We start from the raw sequence: 21,193 nt of genomic DNA on the forward strand, positions 1-21,193 counted from the left end.
AATGTTTAACTAGATACAAGTTGTTTACTAGTTTATAAATAACTATATAATAACAGATGTGTTATAATATAGAGAATATTAACTAAATGCCAGTCTTGACTATATACAGTCTATAGTTTTGGCTATAGATCAGACTATAGTCTTGATTATAGATCTTGACTACAGATCAGTGTATAGTTTTGAATATAGATCTTTCTATAGTCTTGACTATAGGTCAATATATAGTCTTGACTATATATCAGTCTCTGGTCTTGATTTTAGATCAGTCTATAGTCTTGACTATAGATCAGACTATAGTCTTTACTATAGACCAGTCTATAGTCTTGACTATAGATCATTTTATAGTCTTGACTACAGATCATTCTATAGTCTTGACTATAGATCAGTCTATAGTCTTGACTATAGATCAGTATATAGTATTGACTATAGATCAGTCTATAGTCTTGACTATAGATCAGTCTATAGTCTTGACTATAGATCAGTCTATAGTCTTGACTATAGATCAGTCTATAGTCTTGACTATAGATCAGTCTATAGTCTTGACTATAGATCAGTCTATAGTCTTGACTATAGATCAGTCTATAGTCTTGACTATAGATTAGTCTATAGTCTTGACTACAGATCAGTCTATAGTCGTAAGTATAGATCAGTCTATAGTCTTGACTATAGATCATTCTATAGTCTTGATTATAGATCAGTCTATAGTCTTGATTATAGATAAGTCTATAGTTTTGACTATAGATCAGTCCATAGTCTTGACTATTGATCAGTTTGTAGTCAAGACTCTAGACTTTATACTACAGAGCGGTCAACAGATTATACTTTAGTCTGGACTATAAATTTATCTTAACTACAGATCAGTTTATAATCTTGACTATGAATCAATTTATAATCTGTTCTATATATCAGTTTTTTACTCTTTAACAGTTAAATAATTACACATGACAGTTTTCCATATTTCCCTCATATATTCCTAAAGCAAAAAAAAAAGTCTAAAAAATGGCATAGGTTATAGAATTTAATAAAATTGTTTGTTAAATCTCCCCTGGGTATTTTAATGGCACAAATGAATTCTTCTTTATATAAACAAATGAAAATAATAACAATTTATAGTGTTAGGTGTAATATGGCTAAAATAAAATATAGTTAGACATGATGTAATTTATTTTTTTTTCTTACATTCATTCTACTGTTTCCACTCTGTCACTATTACGATTCTATATGGAATTCTATGTGTGTGACGTGTATAAATAATTTTGCAAATAATTTCTTTCAATGGCTTAGTCATAGTACAAAAAATAGTTTTAATAAAATGCAAAAAATATTAAGTATTAATAAATGTAATTTACAAAAAAACCTTATTTTAGAGAGGGATCGTCATTTTTTAAATTAGAGATCCATTTTCAGTGAGAGATCGTTTAATAGTAATTGATTTCTCTCCTTTAGGAGAGATCAACTGTACATTAAATATAACTTTAGTTGGAGATCTTTTTACAAACGATCATGGCTCAGACACTTTCTTTAAGGATTGTCATTCGAAGATACTTTTGTCATTTGCTTGATATTAGTCATTGATACAAGTAACTTTTTTGTAGGAAATTGTCATCGATCGTAGTTATTTTTCTTAATGAATATGTCACTGATCGAATGCGCTTCATTTATAGAAAATACTCATTGATCGAAGGCACCTTGTGTTCTATCAAATAAAACTTTTTTATTGAAGAAAACTGTCAGCGATCGGAGAAGATATTTTTTAAATAAAATAGCTATTGATCGAAGACTTTTTAGACAAAATTGTCATCGATTTTAAAAACTTTCAATGGAGAAAATTATCATCAATCGAAGACACATTTTTTATAGAAAATATCACTGATCGCACACGAAATATTTTTAAAGGAAATTGTCATCTATTGAAGAAACGTTCCTTAAAGTTCGAGAACACTTTTCTTAGAGAAAATGTAGTTGATCGTATACAACACTTTTGTAGAGAAAATTTCCATCGTTCAAGAGACCTTTTCAGACAAAATTGTTATCAATCTAAGAAACTTTTCATAGAGAAAACTGTCAACGATCAAAGTCATTTTTCTTAAAGGAAATGTCACTGATCGAAGAGACTTTTTTAAACAAAATTGTCGTTGATCTAAGCAACTTTTCATAGAGAAAACTATCATCGATCGAAGACTTTTTTATTAGAAAAAATACTTGGCAAAACTGCCAATCGAAGAAGGCAATTTTTTGGAGCAAATAGTCAATGATCGGAGAAGATATTTTTTAAATAAAATAGCTATTGATTGAAGAAACTTTTTTTAGACAAAATTGTCATCGATTTTAAAAACTTTCAATGGAGAAAATTATCATCGATCAAAGACAAATTTTTTAGAGAAAATATCACTGATCGCACACGAAACCTTTTTAAAGGAAATTGCCATCTATTGAAGAAACGTTTCTTGAAGTTCGAGAACACTTTTCTTAAAGAAAATGTAATTGATCATAACACTTGTACAGAAAATTTCCATTGTTCAAAGAAAACTTTTCAAACAAAATGTTTATCAATCTAAGAAACTTTTCTTAGAGAAACCTGTCAACGATCGAAGGCAGTTTTCTTAAAGGAAATGTCACTGTTCGAAGAGACTTTTTTAAACAAAATTGTCATTGATCTATGCAACTTTTCATAGAGAAAACTATCATCGATCAAAGACTCTTTTATAAGAGAAAATATCACTGATCGAACATACTATTCTTAGAGGAAATTGTCGTAGATTTAAGAAAGTTTTCTTGGGAAAAACTGCCAATCGAAGAAGGCAATTTTTTGGAGCAAATAGTCATTGATCGACGCTTTATTTTGAAATAATTGGCAACTATCTAAGAAACGTTTCTTGTAGAAAATTGTAGAAAAAACATAAAAAATATCATTGATCTGAGAAACTTTTCTGGGAGAAAACTGTCATAGAACGAAGATAGTTTTCTCGAGGAAAATTATCACTGATCGAATGCAGTTGATCGAACACAACATTTGTTTAGAGAAAAAAGTCATAGAACGAAGACACTTACAATTTAGGAAACTATTCTTAAAGAAACCTATCATCGATCAATAACACTTTTCTTAGAGAAAATATCACTGATCGAACATATTTTTCTTAGAGGAAATTGTCATCGATCATCACATGATTGTTGAAAACTCTAATTGATCAAAGACACTTTTCTTGGAGAAAATTTCGCTGATCAAGGACTCTTTTTTTATTGTAGAAAATTGCCATCGATTGAAAATACTTTTTTTAAGAAAATTACAATGATCGAAGGCACTTTTTTGAGAGGAAATAGTCACTAATTGAAGACGGTGAAACTTTTCTTGGAGAAAATGTCGCTGCTGATCGAGGGCAATTTTTATTTATTGGAAAAAGCTGTCATCGTTCTTTTTTAAGAAAATTACAATGATCGAAGGCACTATTTTTGAGAGGAAATAGTCGTTAATTGAAGACTCTTTTTTAGATATAATTACCAACGAAACTTTTCATAGAGGAAATTACCACCGATTTGAGACAGTTTTCTTAAGGAAAAGTTTCACTGAAATGAAATGTATCCTAGAAGATAATTTCATCGATCGGATAAACTTTTCTTACAGAAAATATCATTGATCGTACAAGCTTTTCTTATAAGGAATACTTATCGTCCGAAGTAACTTTTCTTAGAGGAAATTATCATCGATCGAGGACACTTTTCTTAGAAGAAATTACCACCGATTTGAGACAGTTTTCTTAAGGAAAAGTTTCACTGATCGAAGAAATGTATCCTAGAAGATAATTTCATCGATCGGATAAACTTTTCTTACAGAAAATATCATTGATCGTACAAGCTTTTCTTAGAAGGAATACTTATCGATCGAAAACACCTTTCTTAGTTGAAATTATCACCGATCGAGGACACTTTTCTTAGAGGAAATTATCAGCGATCGAGGACAACTTTCTTAGAGGAAATGATCATCGATCGAGGAAACTTTTCTTAGAGAAAATTTCCATTGATCGAGTACACCTTTTAGAGAAAATTCTTATTTTTTTTAATTCAAAAGCTCTTTCTTCATTTCAATTTATTTTATCTAAAATGTTTGTTAAAGTTAAATTAAAAGATTTATGATTTTGTGATATGGTTATAAGTCAGTCAAATTTGTTTCCTTTGTAAAGTAAAAGAGAATTACAAAAACAGATTTCAAATTGTTCGTTTCGTTATCAAAACATTTCTGTATCCTTTTTTTAAGCCAGTATATGTTGTTTGAATAACACCTATAAAAAAAAACATATTTGTTTTTTTATATATACATTTACGTATGTAGGTAAACTTATACAATACTGACATTTGTAAACACCTGCCAACTAAATGTACGTGCCACACATTGAGGTATAACATTGAAGATATATCTACATCCATTCTGCCACTCACTCGTGCTACATATCGGAGGCATGCTTTGTGATTCTATTTATTTAATTTTGTTTTTTTCTTTATTTTATTATTGTCTATATAGTATAACATTGCATTTTCATTCAGATTTCTCTTATTTTATGTTCAATATACATAAAATATTTATGTATTTACTTCTGCTCGAAATGTTAAAAGCAGAAAATTGTGTATAAAGTGGGGGCTGGTTGGTTAATACTTCTATATATCAAACACCACCCCAATCTATATTGATATAAAGCAACCAGTAGAAATTTCAGAATTTCAACAACTGCTTAGACTTGTACTTAAATATTCCGACTGAGTTTTAATGTCAATATATTTGACTTTATATTTGACAAATTTGTTAATAATATAAAGACACATACGAGTACGAGCACATACATAAATTTTTATATAGAGATTATTAAATCCTTAATAATCCTTAAATAAACACGTAAATTATTAATAAAATTAAAAGGAATTGTAGACAAATTTAAAACTAAAGTTTAATGGAAAAAATGCAGTAAAAGTAAACAGAAACTTCGGATCGAAAATAAGCGAAAAGCTTTTATTAGAGACTGTAGAGTGTTGTTTTCATTTTACATTACAGACAGATCAATATTACGGAATGTAGACTGATCTATAATGCTGACAATAGACTGATTTATAGTGCAGAATGCTATACCTATAGAGTCCAGACTCAAGACTTATCTATAGACCAGACTCTAGACTAACCCACAGTTCAGACTATAGACTAATTTATATTTCAGACTATAGACTAAACTATAGTCCAGACTAATCTGTAGTTCAGACTATTCAATGATATATAATCCGGACTCTAGACTAATCAATAGTCCAGACTCTAGACTAACCTACAATTCAGACTATAGTTCAGACTATTCTATAGTCCAATCTACAATTTAATCTATAGTCCAGACTATAGACTAATATACAGTTAGGACTACAGACTAATCTATAGGCCAGGCTGTAGACTAACCTACAATTCAGACCATAGACTAATCTATAGTCCAGACCAAGGACTAATCTATAGTCCAGACCATAGACTAATCTATAGTCCAGACTATAGACTAATCTATAATCCAGACTATAGACTAATCAATAGTCCAAACTATGGACTAATCTGTAATTCAAACTGCAGTCTGATCTATAAACCACATTATAGACTGATCTATAGTCCTGACTATAGGCTGATCTATAGTCCACTCTATAGGCTAATCTATAGTCCAGACTCTATACTAACCTAACCAGACTATAGTCTAATCTATAGTCCAGATCATAGACTAATCTATAGTCCAGACTATAGACTAACCTACAATTCATACAATAGACTATTCTATAGTTCAGACTATAGACTTATATATAGTTCAGACTATAGACTAATCTATAGTCCAGACTATAGACTAATCTATAGTGCAGACTCTAGACTAATCTATAGTCCAGACTCCAGACTAACCTACAATTCAGACCATAGACTAATCTATAGTGCAGACTATAGTCTAATCTATAGTCCATACTATAGTCTTATCTATAGGGCAGAGTACAGTATAATCTATATTCCAGACTATAGACTAACCTACAATTCAGACTATAGACTAATCTATAATCCATACTATAGACTAATCTATAGTTCAGACTATAGACTAATTATAGATCAGACTATAGACTAAGCTATAGTTCAGACTATAGTCCAGACTATGGACTAATCTAGAATTCAGACTATAGACTAATATATAGTCCACACTATGAACTAATCTATAGTCCAGACTATAGACTAATCTATAGTCCAGACCATAGACTAATGTATAGTCCATACTATAGACTGATCTATAATCCAGACTATAGACTAATAGAAAGTCCAAACTGTAGACTAATCTAGTCTAGACTATAGACTAATCAATAGTCCAGACTATTGACAGATCTATAGTCCAGACTATTGACAGATCTATAGTCCAGACTATTGACAGATCTATAGTCCAGACTATAGACTGATCTATAGTCCAGACTGTAGACTGATCTATAGTCCAGACTGTAGACTGATCTATAGTCCAGATTATAGAATGATCTATAGTCCAGACTATAAAATGATCTATAGTGCAGACTATAGAATGATCTATAGTCCAGACTATAGAATGATCTATAGTCCAGACTATAGACTGATCTATAGTCCAGACTACAGACCGATCTATAGTCCTGACTATAGACTGATCTATAGTCCAGACTTTAGGCTGAAGTTCAGGCTACTGACTTATCTATAATCCATACCATAGACTGTTCTCAAATTCAGACTATAGACTGATCTATTGTCCTAGCTATGACTGATCTACAATCCATATCATTAATTGATCTCAAATCCAGACTATAGACTGATGTAGTGTCCTGGCTATAGACTAATCTTTAGACCTGAATATAAACTAATCTTTAGTCCTGACTATTCTCATAGATTGATATGACTTTTCTTAAAGAAAAAACTCATCGTTTGGTGAATGTTGTTTTGTTGACTCTTCCTCTTTAATTTCAAGTTAAAATTTCTAGAAAGTCGTAAGTTTCTAGAAAATCGTGTCCCATTTACTCTGTGGTTTTATGCCAAAGCCATATAGATTATTATATCGTATTTGTTTTTAACATTTTTAAATTAATTTAAATTGTATTGACAGTTTTGTAGCAAAATCATTTGTGCATAAATAAATACTGACACGGGCAAATTAAGTTAAAATTCAATTTTATGCAACCAAAATCTATGTGAGATAAAAATTGTTTTTATTTTTCCTGTGGTATTTGAAACTGTTAAGGTGACCAGAGAATTAAAAATATCAAAAAAAGGCACAAAATTTTATGTATAAATGTGGACTTGATTAGATCTATCCCACCCTATTGCTTTAATTTGTTAATTTTATTTAGATTTAATTGAATTTTAAATTTACCTTGAAATATGTTATTGACAAATTTCCCTAAAATAATTATTAATTAAGAACATTAATTAGCATTGTGGTTACAGCATCACGTTTAAATAGAAAATTTTAATTAGTTAATGTTATTATAATTTCAACACAATTAAAATTACGCACAAATATACATGGAAAAATTAAAGGAAAAATAAGTTATAGAAATTGGCAACAGAAACCTTAGATAAAATTTTCCAATTAAATCCCATAGCTTTCATCATTTCATCGCCGAGAAACCTACCACTAGTTACCCATCCCACCACTTGCAAGGCTTTAATTGACACTATAATCTCTGGTATATTAACTGCCAATTTATGTTCGAATTGTGTTTTTAACCAAGTTTAACCACATAATATAATTTAACATTAGCTATAAAATGCTTAAAATTTATTTTTAACATTATTGCAATAATTGTTTTATTTTTTTTTATGACCAAACACAATGGACTATAGACATTTTGAATACATTGTCTGACGTATAATAAAATATATGACAGCCATAGGCGAGATGAAAAAACACAGCAACAACTAAATAGCAACAGGCTGAAAGAAAATCTACACAAAATACAAAAGTATTATAATCAAATTTGCTCTAACAACCAACAGCAGCAGCAACAAAAATCGTGCAAACATAAAACCGAGGGGGGAGTGGAGAAAATTGTTTGAGGGGTTGGATAATTGAGCTGTTATTTAATACAATACAAATGTGTGCTACTCATCCCTAAAGTACAAATATTAGGGGGCTGTCACTTAAACAGCAGAAATTCTATGAGAACATTATCGTTGGTTAATGACAGTTATCTCTAAGAAAGATCTAATCGATCAACGACAATTTTCTCTAAGAAAAGTTTTATCGATCAAGAACAATTTTCCCTAAAGTCTCATCGATCGATAAGAAATTTCTCTAACAAAACTCTTAACGATCGATGAAACTTATCTCTTTGAAAAGGATCTTTGATCGAGGCCAATTTTTACTATTTCTGTAAATTTTCTCTAAGAAAGGTCTCTTCGATCGATTACAATATTCTCAAGGAATTGTGTCTCCGATCGATGATTAAATCTCTAACAATGTTGTCCTCGATCAGTGATAATTTTCATTGACAAAAGTGAATTCGGTAGAAGATAATATTCTTTAAGAGATGTCTCAACGACCGATGTAAATTTTATCTAAGAAAAGTCTTATAGATTAGATTATAGACTTATCTATCTTCCAAACTATAGACTGATTCATAGTCCAGACTATGGACTGATCTTTAGTACAGACTATTAACTGATCAATAATCGTGATTATCGACTGATCTGTAGTACAGACTATAGACTGATCTATAGTACAGACTATAGACTGATCTATAGTACAGACTATAGACTGATCTATAGTACAGACTATAGACTGATCTATAGTACAGACTATAGACTGATCTATAGTCGAGACTATAGACTGATCTATAGTCGAGACTATAGACTAATCTATAGCCAAGATTATAGACTGATCTATTATCAAGACTATAAACTGATCTACAGTCAAGACTATAGACTGATCTATAGTCCAGACTATAGACTCTTCTATAATCAAGACTATAGACTGATCTATAGTCCAGACTATAGACTGATCTGTAGCCCTAACTATAGACCAACCTAAAGTCCAAAGACCAATCTATAATCCTGTCAACAGACTGATCTATAGTCCAGACTGCAGACTGATCAATAGTGCAGACTCTAGACTGATCTATAGTTCAGACTTTAAACAGATTAATTCTCCGGACTATAGACAGATCTATAGTCCATACTATAGGCCGTTCTATAGTTCAGACCAAAGATTGATCTATTAACATATAAAGTCCGGACCATAAACTTACCTATAGTCTAGATTATAGAGTGATCTATAATATAGACTATAGGATGATCTTTAGGCCTGACTACAGACCGATCTAAGGTTCTAAATATAGACCGATCTATAACTCATCCATAGCCCAGACTATAGACTGCTCTATAGTCCAGACTAAAGACTAATCAATTGTCCAGACTATAGACTGATCTAAGGTCCAGATTCTGTTCTATAGTTCAGACCAAAGACTGATTTATAGTCTAGACTATAGACTTACCTATAGCATAGATTATAGAGTAATCTATAATCTAGACTATAGGATAATATTGCTATAGTTTGATCTATAGTCCAGACTATAGACTGATCTAAAATACAGACAGATCTGTAGTTCAGTGTATAAACAGGTCTGTAGTAAAGACTATAAACCGATATATAGAACAGACTAAAGACTGATCTTTAATCCATACTATGGACTGATCTATAATGCAAACTATAGCGCGAACTATAAACTGAAACTATAAACTGATTCTTGATTACACACTGCTCTACAGTCTAAACATTTGATTGATCTATAGTCCAGACTATAGACTGATCTATAGTCCAGACTATAGACTGATCTATAGTTTAAACTATAGACAGATCTATTGTACAGACTTTAAACTAATTTATATTCAATACTATAGACCTCTCTGGAATAGCAGACTGCTTTCTATAGTTAATGTCTATCCTATCGAAATTTCACTTTTTGAAGGCACCTCCCTAATGTATATAAATAAATGTATGTAAATATCTGCAGGCTATATATACAAGTGTGTAAATAAAGTAAAATCTCGTTTAAATCTCCAGAATTATATAAAATTTTATTGTTATTTTTATGTTGAAATTGTATATACATATAACATAGATAAATTTTCCTTAGCACCATTAAAGAGCAAGAGATTTTCTCATTAATTAGTCCATTGCGATTTTGTGGGTCTGTGGCGATGGAATTCTCCCACGTTGAGTGTCGTTAGAGTAATTATAGAAAATACTCGTGCGTTGCATATAGTGTATTAATTGTGAACGTTTATGAATGCTAGATAAATTTACCTATAAAACGAAAATGTGTAGATTGGATGGATTTTCAAATGCGAAAATAAATTGAAAATCAATTTTGTGGCTAAATGGATAATGGATGTTAGAGATAAAAAAATAAAATAAATAAATAAATAAATAAATAAATAAAGATTAAATTGACACAAGTTTGGGAATTTACAGTAATGCTAAGTAAATGGTTATAAAGTATCTTTTATAAAAAGTTAAAAAAGTTATTTTATTTCTTCTATTATTAATTGTATTGTAGGTTCTATACAAAAGTTGAGTTGTATTCAAGCCCAAAAAAAATTGGCTGTATTTTAGCAGTTTTTCCTCTAACACTCACTTGTGCCAAACTTTTGTAGTAAAAGTTCATTCAACTTAATTGCCCTACTCAGCTGAAAATGTCACAAAAAGGATAATTGATGTTGTCCTTAAATAAGAAATACTTTCAACGCCATTTTGTGAAATTGTGCGTTTATTTTCTCAATGACCTCTATAATATTTATATTACATTCTACTTAAAAGACCTCAGTCATAAATATTCATAATTCAATGACAAAATATTTATAAATATTTATACGCTTAGTAACAGCTGCAAAAGTTTAAAAACATCAAATCAAAATATAAATTGCTGTCAAATGACTTTTATACAAATCTATGTAAATTTTCCTAATACAAAGTTGTTAAAAGAAAATCAAAGCAAAGGATAATATTGAATGCACCAAGACCCTGATTTACATTTGTTAAGAACATAATCTGGCAAAAATCCAGAGTATAGATTGATCTATAGTTCAGACTATAGATTAATCTATAGACCAGACTATAGACGAGACTACATACTGATTTATAGACTGATCTATAGTCACGACTATAGACTGATCTATAGTCACGACTATAGACTGATCTATTGTCAAGACTGATCTATAGTCAAGACTATAGAATAGACTGATCTATAGTCCAGACGATAGAATAGACTGATCTATAGTCCAGACTATAGTATAGACTGATCAATAGTCAAGTCTTTTGACTGTTCCATAGTCAAGACATTAGACTGATCTATAGTCAAGACTATAGACTGATCTACAGTCAAGACTATAAACTGATCTACAGTAAAGACTATAGACTGATCTATAGTCTTGACTACAAACTGATCAATAGTCAAGACTATAAACTGATCTATAGTCAAGACTATAGACTGATCTATAGTCAAGACTACAAACTGTTCTATAGTCAAGACTATAGACTATTCTATAATCAAGACTATAAACTGATCTATAGTCCAGACTATAGACTGTTATATAGACCAGACTATAGACTGATCTATAGTCAAGAATACAGAATGATCTCTAATCAAGATTATATACTGATCTATAGTCCAGACTATAGACTGATCTATAGTCTAGACTGATCTATAATCAAGACTATGGACTGATCTATAGTCAAGACTATAGACTGATCTATAGTCAAGACAATAGACTGATCTATAGTAAAGACAATAGACTGATCTATAGACAAGGCTATAGACTGATCTATTGTAGAGACTATAGACTGATCTATAGTCAAGGCTATAGACTGGTCTATAGTAAAGACTATAGACTGATCTATAGTCAAGACTTAAGACTGATCTATAGTCAAGGCTATAGACTGATCCATAATCAAGACTATAGACTGATCTACAGTCAAGACTATAAACTGATCTATAGTCAAGACTATAGACTAATCTTTAGTCTTCTCTTGTCTAAAAATAAGACTGCAGTAGGCCTTGGTGTAAATAGCTTCATGCAAATACATTGAAAAATATAAAATCTAAAAAAAAATTATAAAATTCATTTGTCACATTCAACTTACAAGATATTAGCATATTTCAACTTTTGATATTTTGACATGAATACAAATACAAAAGTTCAAAGTTTAACATGTTTAAATCATTTATCAACATTTTCTTAAAATACAAAAACTATTTTTAAAATTTAAATTAAATTTTCTAAAATTCAAACTAAAATTTCTTTAAATTTTTTCCCTTTTTTCCAACAAATTATTTACTTCCTGACCGTTTGGCGCTGCTTGAATTGCATTGCATGTAATAGTTTATAAGCGTTTTATTATCACACATTTTAAACACTTTATTTAGTTAACCCCCCGAAGTTGAACGGATTTTCAAACCAACTTTTGGTCACGTAATTTTGCTTTATCTAAAGGGAAAAATAAATAACATAAAAAGCAAATAAAAACTAACTGGGAAAGAGGTGAAAATTGTAAAATATTGGCCAAGAATTATTAAAGGAAATCTTATGTAAAAAATACTCCCGCATATATAGAGAAGAGCCACAGGATTACTATTCAGGATATTGATTAAGGAAGTTGTAAATAGTTATTGATAAGAAAAGCTTCTCAACATTGTGTATGGATTTATTTACTGTTATTGATAGTGACAGGAAAAGTAAGTTTTCCTTTTACGAGTAGATGGAGATTTATTACAAGTAAAACTGATTTTATTTGAAATATTAATAAAATAATTAAGTTTTTCTTCATTCTTTATAAACAAAATTAAGTTTACTTGTTCGAAAGTAAATTATGAAGTGTTTAGAGATACTTCGTTGCAGATTGAGTTACATTTCTGTTCTAGTTCAGTTCTAGTTCAGTTCTAGTTCAGTTCTAGTTCAGTTCTAGTTCAGTTCTAGTTCAGTTCTAGTTCAGTTCTAGTTCAGTTCTAGTTCAGTTCTAGATCAGTTCTAGTTCAGTTCTAGTTCAGTTCTAGTTCAGTTCTAGTTCAGTTCTAGTTCAGTTCTAGTTCAGCTCTAGTTCAGTTCTAGTTCAGTTCTAGTTCAGTTCTAGTTCTAGTTCAGTTCTAGTTCTAGTTCTAGTTCAGTTCTAGTTCTAGTTCAGTTCTAGTTCAGTTCTAGTTCAGTTCTAGTTCAGTTCTAGTTCAGTTCTAGTTCTAGTTCTAGTTCAGTTCTAGTTCTAGTTCTAGTCAGTTCTAGTTCAGTTCTAGTTCAGTTCTAGTTCAGTTCTAGTTCAGTTCTAGTTCAGTTCTAGTTCAGTTCTAGTTCAGTTCTAGTTCAGTTCTAGTTCAGTTCTAGTTCAGTTCTAGTTCAGTTCTAGTTCAGTTCTAGTTCAGTTCTAGTTCAGTTCTAGTTCAGTTCTAGTTCAGTTCTAGTTCAGTTCTAGTTCAGTTCTAGTTCAGTTCTAGTTCAGTTCTAGTTCAGTTCTAGTTCAGTTCTAGTTCAGTTCTAGTTTCAGTTCTAGTTCAGTTCTAGTTCAGTTCTAGTTCAGTCTAGTTCAGTTCTAGTTCAGTTCTAGTTCAGTTCTAGTTCAGTTCTAGTTCAGTTCTAGTTTAGTTCTAGTTTAGTTCTAGTTCAGTTCTAGTTCAGTTCAGTTCTAGTTCAGCTCTAGTTCAGTTCTAGTTCAGTTCTAGTTCAGTTCTAGTTCAGTTCTAGTTCAGTTCTAGGTCAGTTCTAGTTCAGTTCTAGTTCAGTTCTAATTCAGTTCTAGTTCAGTTCTAGTTCAGTTCTAGTTCAGTTCTAGTTCAGTTCAAGTTCAGTTCTAGTTCAGTTCTAGTTCAGTTCTAGTTCAGTTCTAGTTCAGTTCTAGTTCAGTTCTAGTTCAGTTCTAGTTCAGTTCTAGTTCAGTTCTAGTTCAGTTCTAGTTCAGTTCTAGTTCAGTTCTAGTTCAGTTCTAGTTCAGTTCTAGTTCAGTTCTAGTTCAGTTCTAGTTCAGTTCTAGTTCAGTTCTAGTTCAGTTCTAGTTCAGTTCTAGTTCAGTTCTAGTTCAGTTCTAGTTCAGTTCTAGTTCAGTTCTAGTTCAGTTCTAGTTCAGTTCTAGTTCAGTTCTAGTTCAGTTCTAGTTCAGTTCTAGTTCAGTTCTAGTTCAGTTCTAGTTCAGTTCTAGTTCAGTTCTAGTTTGGTTCTAGTATTATTTTATTTTTTAAATAAAATTTTTAGTCTCTGGTTTTATTATAAAAAATTCTCTAACATTCCATTACCAACTCTTTAATTCACATTCGTTTAGATCATAAAACTATAAAACTGCAATAGAATCATTTGGTAGTTTCTCAGCACTAAATAGCTTGATTGCTGTGGTTTCTTTTTTATGGCTTTTTATTTATTAGAAACATAAATTTCCCAAATGCTATTATATGGTAATAACACAATTACTTAACACAAAGCAAAATCCATTTATAAAACCATACTTTCAGTATGTAAGTATAAACTGCTTATAATAACTAATAAAATAAAAGCAAACGTGAGCAGGCTGCTGCATAAAGTAAGAAAAGGTATTGTAACAGAAATCTGATTTAATAAGTAAAATGTAAATATATAGAAGCTTAAGCTATGAAAGAGAAGGTACACCAAAGAGAATTGTTAAAACATTTTGAAAATGTTTAGTAATTATCCAAACATTATAAAATTCTGTCTACTGAATCATATTATACTTTCATTTAAAATAAGTTTTTTGTAATTTCTGATACAATTAAGCTTATTCTACCATTAAATGACTTAAAGCATTATATATTTAACAATAACAAATTGTTATGATTTTCAGCTAAAAGATACCAAAAGAAATCCCAACAAATGCTAAAACAACAATAGCAACAACAATCATTACCAAACCGCAACAAAAACACTTTAAATAAAAGATAAAATGTACGTGTCAAATTTGAAAAAATCATTAAGGGATCATAAAACTTGTAAAACAAACCTAAGAGCTGTTACAACACACTCATTGCCACCCTGACATTTCTTCCGTGACGTATTTTTGGAGGTTGTACTCCAAAAGATGTGACCGATAATGTTTACTAATGACAGCTAAAACAACATAAAAAATTACTTGCTTCAAGCGTTTATGATTTTCTCTCTTTTTTTCTGTTATAAAACCGAATTTTGAACTTGTACTTTTCGTAAGTGTTAATGAAGATGTATTATAATGGGGGGACAAATTGATAAGAATTATGAATTTGTAGTTTAAATAGAGTTAGAGAATGAAACAATAAACAAATAATCTTATCATAAAAATAAATATTTCAAAAACTATATTAAATTGTTATTTAATATGATTTTTTGTCGTTCATTTTTGATTTGAAGCTAATGAACCTTTGTTAATGAATAAATCAAGGTGGCTATTTAGAAAGAATTTTTAAATATGTGTCAAGTTGAAGTGGAAATAAATTTTGGGTGGAAACAAAAAATTAAAATAAATAATGTTTTTAAAGTTGAAAATGTTGCAATATTTGGCATAAACAACATGAATAAAAAAAATCATTAATCTTCCAATATATATAAATGTATGTATTTCGTTGTTACAATGAAATTTACATAGACTTTTTACTAGAACTGAACTAGAACTGTACTAGAACTTAACTAGAACTGAACTAGAACTTAACTAGAACTGAACTAGAATTGAACTAGAATGAATTAGAAACATGAACTAGAATGGAACTAGAACTGAACTCGAACTGAACTGAACTAGAACTGAACTAGAACTGACAGAAACTGAAATAGAAAACTAGAACTGAACTAGAACTGAACTAGAATGAAATAGAACTGAACTAGAACTTGAACTAGAACTGAACTAGAACTGAACTAGAACTGAACTTACGAACTAGAACGAATAGAACTGAACTAGAAAAACTGAACTAGAACTGAACTAGAGAACTGAAAACTAGAACTAGAACTGAACTAGAACTGAAACTAGAGAACTGAACTAGAACTGAACTAGAACTGAACTAGAACTGAACTAGAACGGAAAAACTAGAACTAGAATGAACTAGAACTGAACTAGAACTGAACTAGAACTGAATGAACTGACTAGAACTGAACTAGAACTGAACTAGAACTGAACTAGAACTGAACTAGAACTGAACTAGAACTGAACTAGAACTGAACTAGAACTGAACTAGAACTGAACTAGAACTGAACTAGAACTGAACTAGAACTGAACTAGAACTGAACTAGAACTGAACTAGAACTGAACTAGACTGAACTAGAACTGAACTAGAACTGAACTAGAACTGAACTAGAACTGACTAGAACTGAACTAGAACTGAACTAGAACTGAACTAGAACTGAACTAGAAACTGAACTAGAACTGAACTAGAACTGAACTAGAAATGAACTAGAACTGAAACTAAGAACTGAACTAGAACTGAACTAGAACTGAACTAGAACTGAACTAGAACTGAACTAGAACTGAACTAGAACTGAACTAGAACTGAACTAGAACTGAACTAGAACTGAACTAGAACTGAACTAGAAACTGAACTAGAACTGAACTAGAACTGAACTAGAACTGAACTAGAACTGAACTAGAACTGAACTAGAACTGAACTAGAACTGAACTAGAACTGAACTAGAACTGAAACTAGAACTGAACTAGAACTGAACTAGAACTGAACTAGAACTGAACTAGAAACTGAACTAGAACTGAACTAGAACTGAACTAGAACTGAACTAGAACTGAACTAGAACTGAACTAGAACTGAACTAGACTAAACTAGAACTGAACTAGAACTGAACTAGAACTGAACTAGAACTGAACTAGAACTGAACTAGAACTGAACTAGAACTGAACTAGAACTGAACTATAACACAACTTGAACAGAAATGGAATCTAGTATTAGAACTGAACTGGGACAGAACTAGATCTGAAATAGATCTTTTATATGTAAGAGTTTACACTCCTATCAGAAGAAACTTTCTCAAAATCGATAGAAACAATAATTATAAAATATTAAAGCAATAAAAATTTAACAATTTTCAATAAATTTTTAAATATAATTTCTCTACACTTCATCAAAATTCAGGGCAGGTTAAAAAAACTTTCGACAAAAAAATCAAGATTTCCAAAAAGACCTTTTGATGAACAACAACTATAACTGTCAATAACCTACGAAAAACCCAAGATGTCTTGAGAGATAAACATAAACTGACAGAACATAAACAATAAGAAAGCAATAATAACAACAACAATTGTTCTTAACACTGACATATGTAAATAAAACGTAATGTTTTGTAAATAATAAAAAATGTGTAAAATTGTTTGTCTTTTTTTTACAAAAACAAAATATGTATAAGGTTTAGCACAGGATATATAAAATTACAGGATGGTAGTATGATAGAGCTAAAAATATTTATGAACTAAAGAAGAAGTAAAGGAAATTCTAAGAATAAAACAGTAGTATAAACAAAAATAATTTAACAGCTAAATAAATTTACTTAAAAAGTAGAGAATTGAATTTAAATTAAAGATACCTAAACAAACAAGCATTATTGAAAAAACGTCTAGAACTTGAACAGAACTAGAATAGAACTGGAACTGAACCCGAACTAGATCTGAACTAAAATAGAATTAGAACTGATCTGGAACTTAATAAGAACATGAACTGAACAAAATTTAAAGCAAAATATTGAAAACATTAAGGAAATTGTTAAGAGTTTAAGTAAAACCTATAAAGATTTCATGGAAAACTTACCTTCAAAGCCTAATTTCTGCTGTTTAGCTTCATGTTTCTTTAAAGCCAATTTAATAGCAGCCAATTCTGTTTCCTTAAGATTTGAGATCAAATCAAAAGCGCGTTCCTCGCATATCAATTGGGTACCGGCCAAAGGTAAACCCTCACGAGCGGCAGTAAATTTTGAATAATTTTGGGCGGGAATGACAGCACAAGAAGAAGGTGTTTTGTTTGTATGAGCATCGTCCTGTGTAGCAGGTGTATTTGCTAAATGGCAAGTTAAAGTTAATAACTTTTGTTGGGGTTGTTTATTTAATTCAAAACGGAGGCTTTGTTTTAACAAAGTTCGGCTAATTTGCCCGAAAACTTTTTGTGTATTATGCATATTGTATAAATTATTAATTTAAACACACTTGTTTTGATTTTTTTAGTAATTTGCCTAAATTTTAAAGACCTTCACTGTTGCTGCTTTTTTTGTTTTTTTATTAAACAAATTCATTAAATGACGTCACTAATATATTTGTTTTGACATTCGCTCTTTTTCTCTTTAATATTACTCTTAAAAATATAAATAAAACACTTTTTTTACTACAAAACGCGTTGTAATTGTTTATATTTTTTATAATTTAACTTCATGAACCGCTTTTCGTTCCTTAAATTCCGGAGTTTATTATCGTACTAAATTCTTGTCTAGTTAAAATGCGTCGTCAATGATGACTGCGTTTCGATTACGTAGATTGCTGTGTAGCAGCCAGCAGAGTTTTTGCTTACAAACTGGACAAATTTAACAAGTATATCGTAAAAGCTTTAGGTTTTTTTTATATTCTATTAACTTTTTTCGTAATTTCTAAGCTTTTTTCTTTAACTTAACTCTCATTGATAAAGAAATGTTAAAACTTCATACTCCGCCACTAATTTTCGTGTATATGTGGGTTAAATTCCAGATGATAACTAACAGTGTTGTTGTATGTTATAAGGCAAAATAACAAAGTCATTCAATAAATATGGCAGCTTTCTCGAGGGTTAACACAGCTAGCAGCTTTTGTATATAAGAGGTAAATCATATGAAAATGCTGTCTTTAGTTTTAATTTTTGGGTTTAAGTGAATGACCGTTAAAAATTGTGATTTAAATATAAATTTAATTAAAAACTGTATTTTTGATGTATTTGCTATGCTTATAGTAAAAAATTTTAGATTCTTATATAATGTTTTAGGTTGTTATTCATAAACTTTTATCAAAGCTTTATAAATCGAATTTTCATAAAAAATTTGTACTATAAACCTTTGATAAATTTTTATGAATAAGGCAGTTCTCATTCAGTTCTAGTTCAGTTCTAGTTTAATTCTAGTTCAGTTCAAGTTCAATTGTAGTTCAGTTCAAGTTCAGTTCTAGTTCAGTTTTACTTCAGTTCTAGTTCAGTTCTAGTTCAGTTCTAGTTCAGTTCTAGTTTAGTTCTAGTTCAGTTCTAGTTCAGTTCTAGTTCAGTTCTAGTTCATTTCTAGTTCAGTTCTAGTTCAGTTCTAGTTCAGTTCTAGTTCAGTTCGAGTTCAATTCTACTTCATTTCTAGTTCAGTTCTAGTTCAGTTCTAGTTCAGTTCTAGTTCAGTTCTAGTTCAGTTCTAGTTCAGTTCTAGTTCAGTTCTAGTTCAGTTCTAGTTCAGTTCTAGTTCAGTTCTAGTTCAGTTCTAGTTCAGTTCTAGTTCAGTTCTAGTTCAGTTCTAGTTCAGTTCTAGTTCAGTTCTAGTTCAGTTCTAGTTCAGTTCTAGTTCAGTTCTAGTTCAGTTCTAGTTCAGTTCTAGTTCAGTTCTAGTTCAGTTCTAGTTCGTTCTAGTTCAGTTCTAGTTCAGTCTAGTTCAGTTCTAGTTCAGTTCTAGTTCAGTTCTAGTTCAGTTCTAGTTCAGTTCTAGTCAGTTCTAGTTCAGTTCTAGTTCAGTTCTAGTTCAGTTCTAGTTCAGTTCTAGTTCAGTTCTAGTTCAGTTCTAGTTCAGTTCTAGTTCAGTTCTAGTTCAGTTCTAGTTCAGTTCTAGTTCAGTTCTAGTTCAGTTCTAGTTCAGTTCTAGTTCAGTTCTAGTTCAGTTCTAGTTCAGTTCTAGTTCAGTTCTAGTTCAGTTCTAGTTCAGTTCTAGTTCAGTTCTAGTTCAATTCTAGTTCAGTTCTAGTTCAGTTCTAGTTCAGTTCTAGTTCAGTTCTAGTTCAGTTCTAGTTCAGTTCTAGTCAGTTCTAGTTCAGTTCTAGTTCAGTTCTAGTTCAGTTCTAGTTCAGTTCTAGTTCAGTTCTAGTTCAGTTCTAGTTCAGTTCTAGTTCAGTTCTAGTTCAGTTCTAGTTCAGTTCTAGTTCAGTTCTAGTTCAGTTCTAGTTCAGTTCTAGTTCAGTTCTAGTTCAGTTCTAGTTCAGTTCTAGTTCAGTTCTAGTTCAGTTCTAGTTCAGTTCTAGTTCAGTTCTAGTTCAGTTCTAGTTCAGTTCTAGTTCAGTTCTAGTCAGTTCCTAGTTCAGTTCTAGTTCAGTTCGAGTTCAATTTCTACTTCATTTCTAGTTCAGTTCTAGTTCAGTTCTAGTTCAGTTCTAGTTCATTTCTAGTTCAGTTCTAGTTCAGTTCTAGTTCAGTTCAGTTCTGTCAGTTTCTAGTCAGTTCTAGTTCAGTTCTAGTTCAGTTCTAGTTCAGTTCTAGTTCAGTTCTAGTTCAGTTCTAGTTCAGTTCTAGTTCAGTTCTAGTTCAGTTCTAGTTCAGTTCTAGTTCAGTTCTAGTTTCGTTTAGTTCAGTTCTAGTTCAGTTCTAGTTCAGTTTAGTTCAGTTCTAGTTCAGTTCTAGTTCTAGTTCAGTTCTAGTTCAAATCTAGTTCATTCTAGTTCAGTTCTAGTTCAGTTTTAGTTCAGTTCTAGTTCAGTTCTAGTTCAGTTGTGTAAGTTCAGTTAGTCTAGTTCAGTTCTAGTTCAGTTCTAGTTCAGTTCTAGTTCAGTTCTAGTTTTCAGCTTCTAGTTCAGTGTGTCTAGTTCAGTGCTAGTTCAGTATAGTTCAGTTGTAGTTCAGTTCTAGTTCAGTTGTAGTTCAGTTCTAGTTCAGTTCTAGTTCAGTTCTAGTTCAGTTGTAGTTCAGTTCTAGTTCAGTTCTAGTTCAGTTCTAGTTCAGTTCTAGTTCAGTTCTAGTTGAGTTCTAGTTCAGTTCTAGTTCAGTTCAGTTCTAGTTCAGTTCTAGTTCAGTTCAGTTCTAGTTCAGTTCTAGTTCAGTTCTAGTTCAGTTCTAGTTCAGTTCTAGTTCAGTTCTAGTTCAGTTCTAGTTCAGTTCTAGTTCAGTTCTAGTTCAGTTCTAGTTCAGTTCTAGTTCAGTTCTAGTTCAGTTCTAGTTCAGTTCTAGTTCAGTTCTAGTTCAGTTCTAGTTCAGTTCTAGTTCAGTTCTAGTTCAGTTCTAGTTCAGTTCTAGTTCAGTTCTAGTTCAGTTCTAGTTCAGTTCT

The 21,193-nt window shown here is 30.8% G+C and overlaps 1 protein-coding gene across 1 annotated transcript in view; it reads right to left on the reverse strand.

Moving 5' to 3' along the window:
- LOC119600955 overlaps positions 1-18,690 on the reverse strand; it is a 58,914-nt gene extending 40,224 nt beyond the window's left edge. Inside the window, exon 1 of the mRNA XM_037951559.1 lies at positions 17,764-18,690. Within this exon, the coding sequence (XP_037807487.1) occupies positions 17,764-18,127 (364 nt within the window). The 5' untranslated portion in view covers positions 18,128-18,690. The remainder of the gene's footprint in view (positions 1-17,763) is intronic.
- Positions 18,691-21,193: the final 2,503 nt, after the last annotated feature.

Source organism: Lucilia sericata, unplaced genomic scaffold (genome assembly GCF_015586225.1).
Source record: "Lucilia sericata isolate MDLA Ls3-8-SP2 unplaced genomic scaffold, ASM1558622v1 Contig000130F_arrow, whole genome shotgun sequence".
Lineage (NCBI taxonomy): Eukaryota > Metazoa > Arthropoda > Insecta > Diptera > Calliphoridae > Lucilia > Lucilia sericata.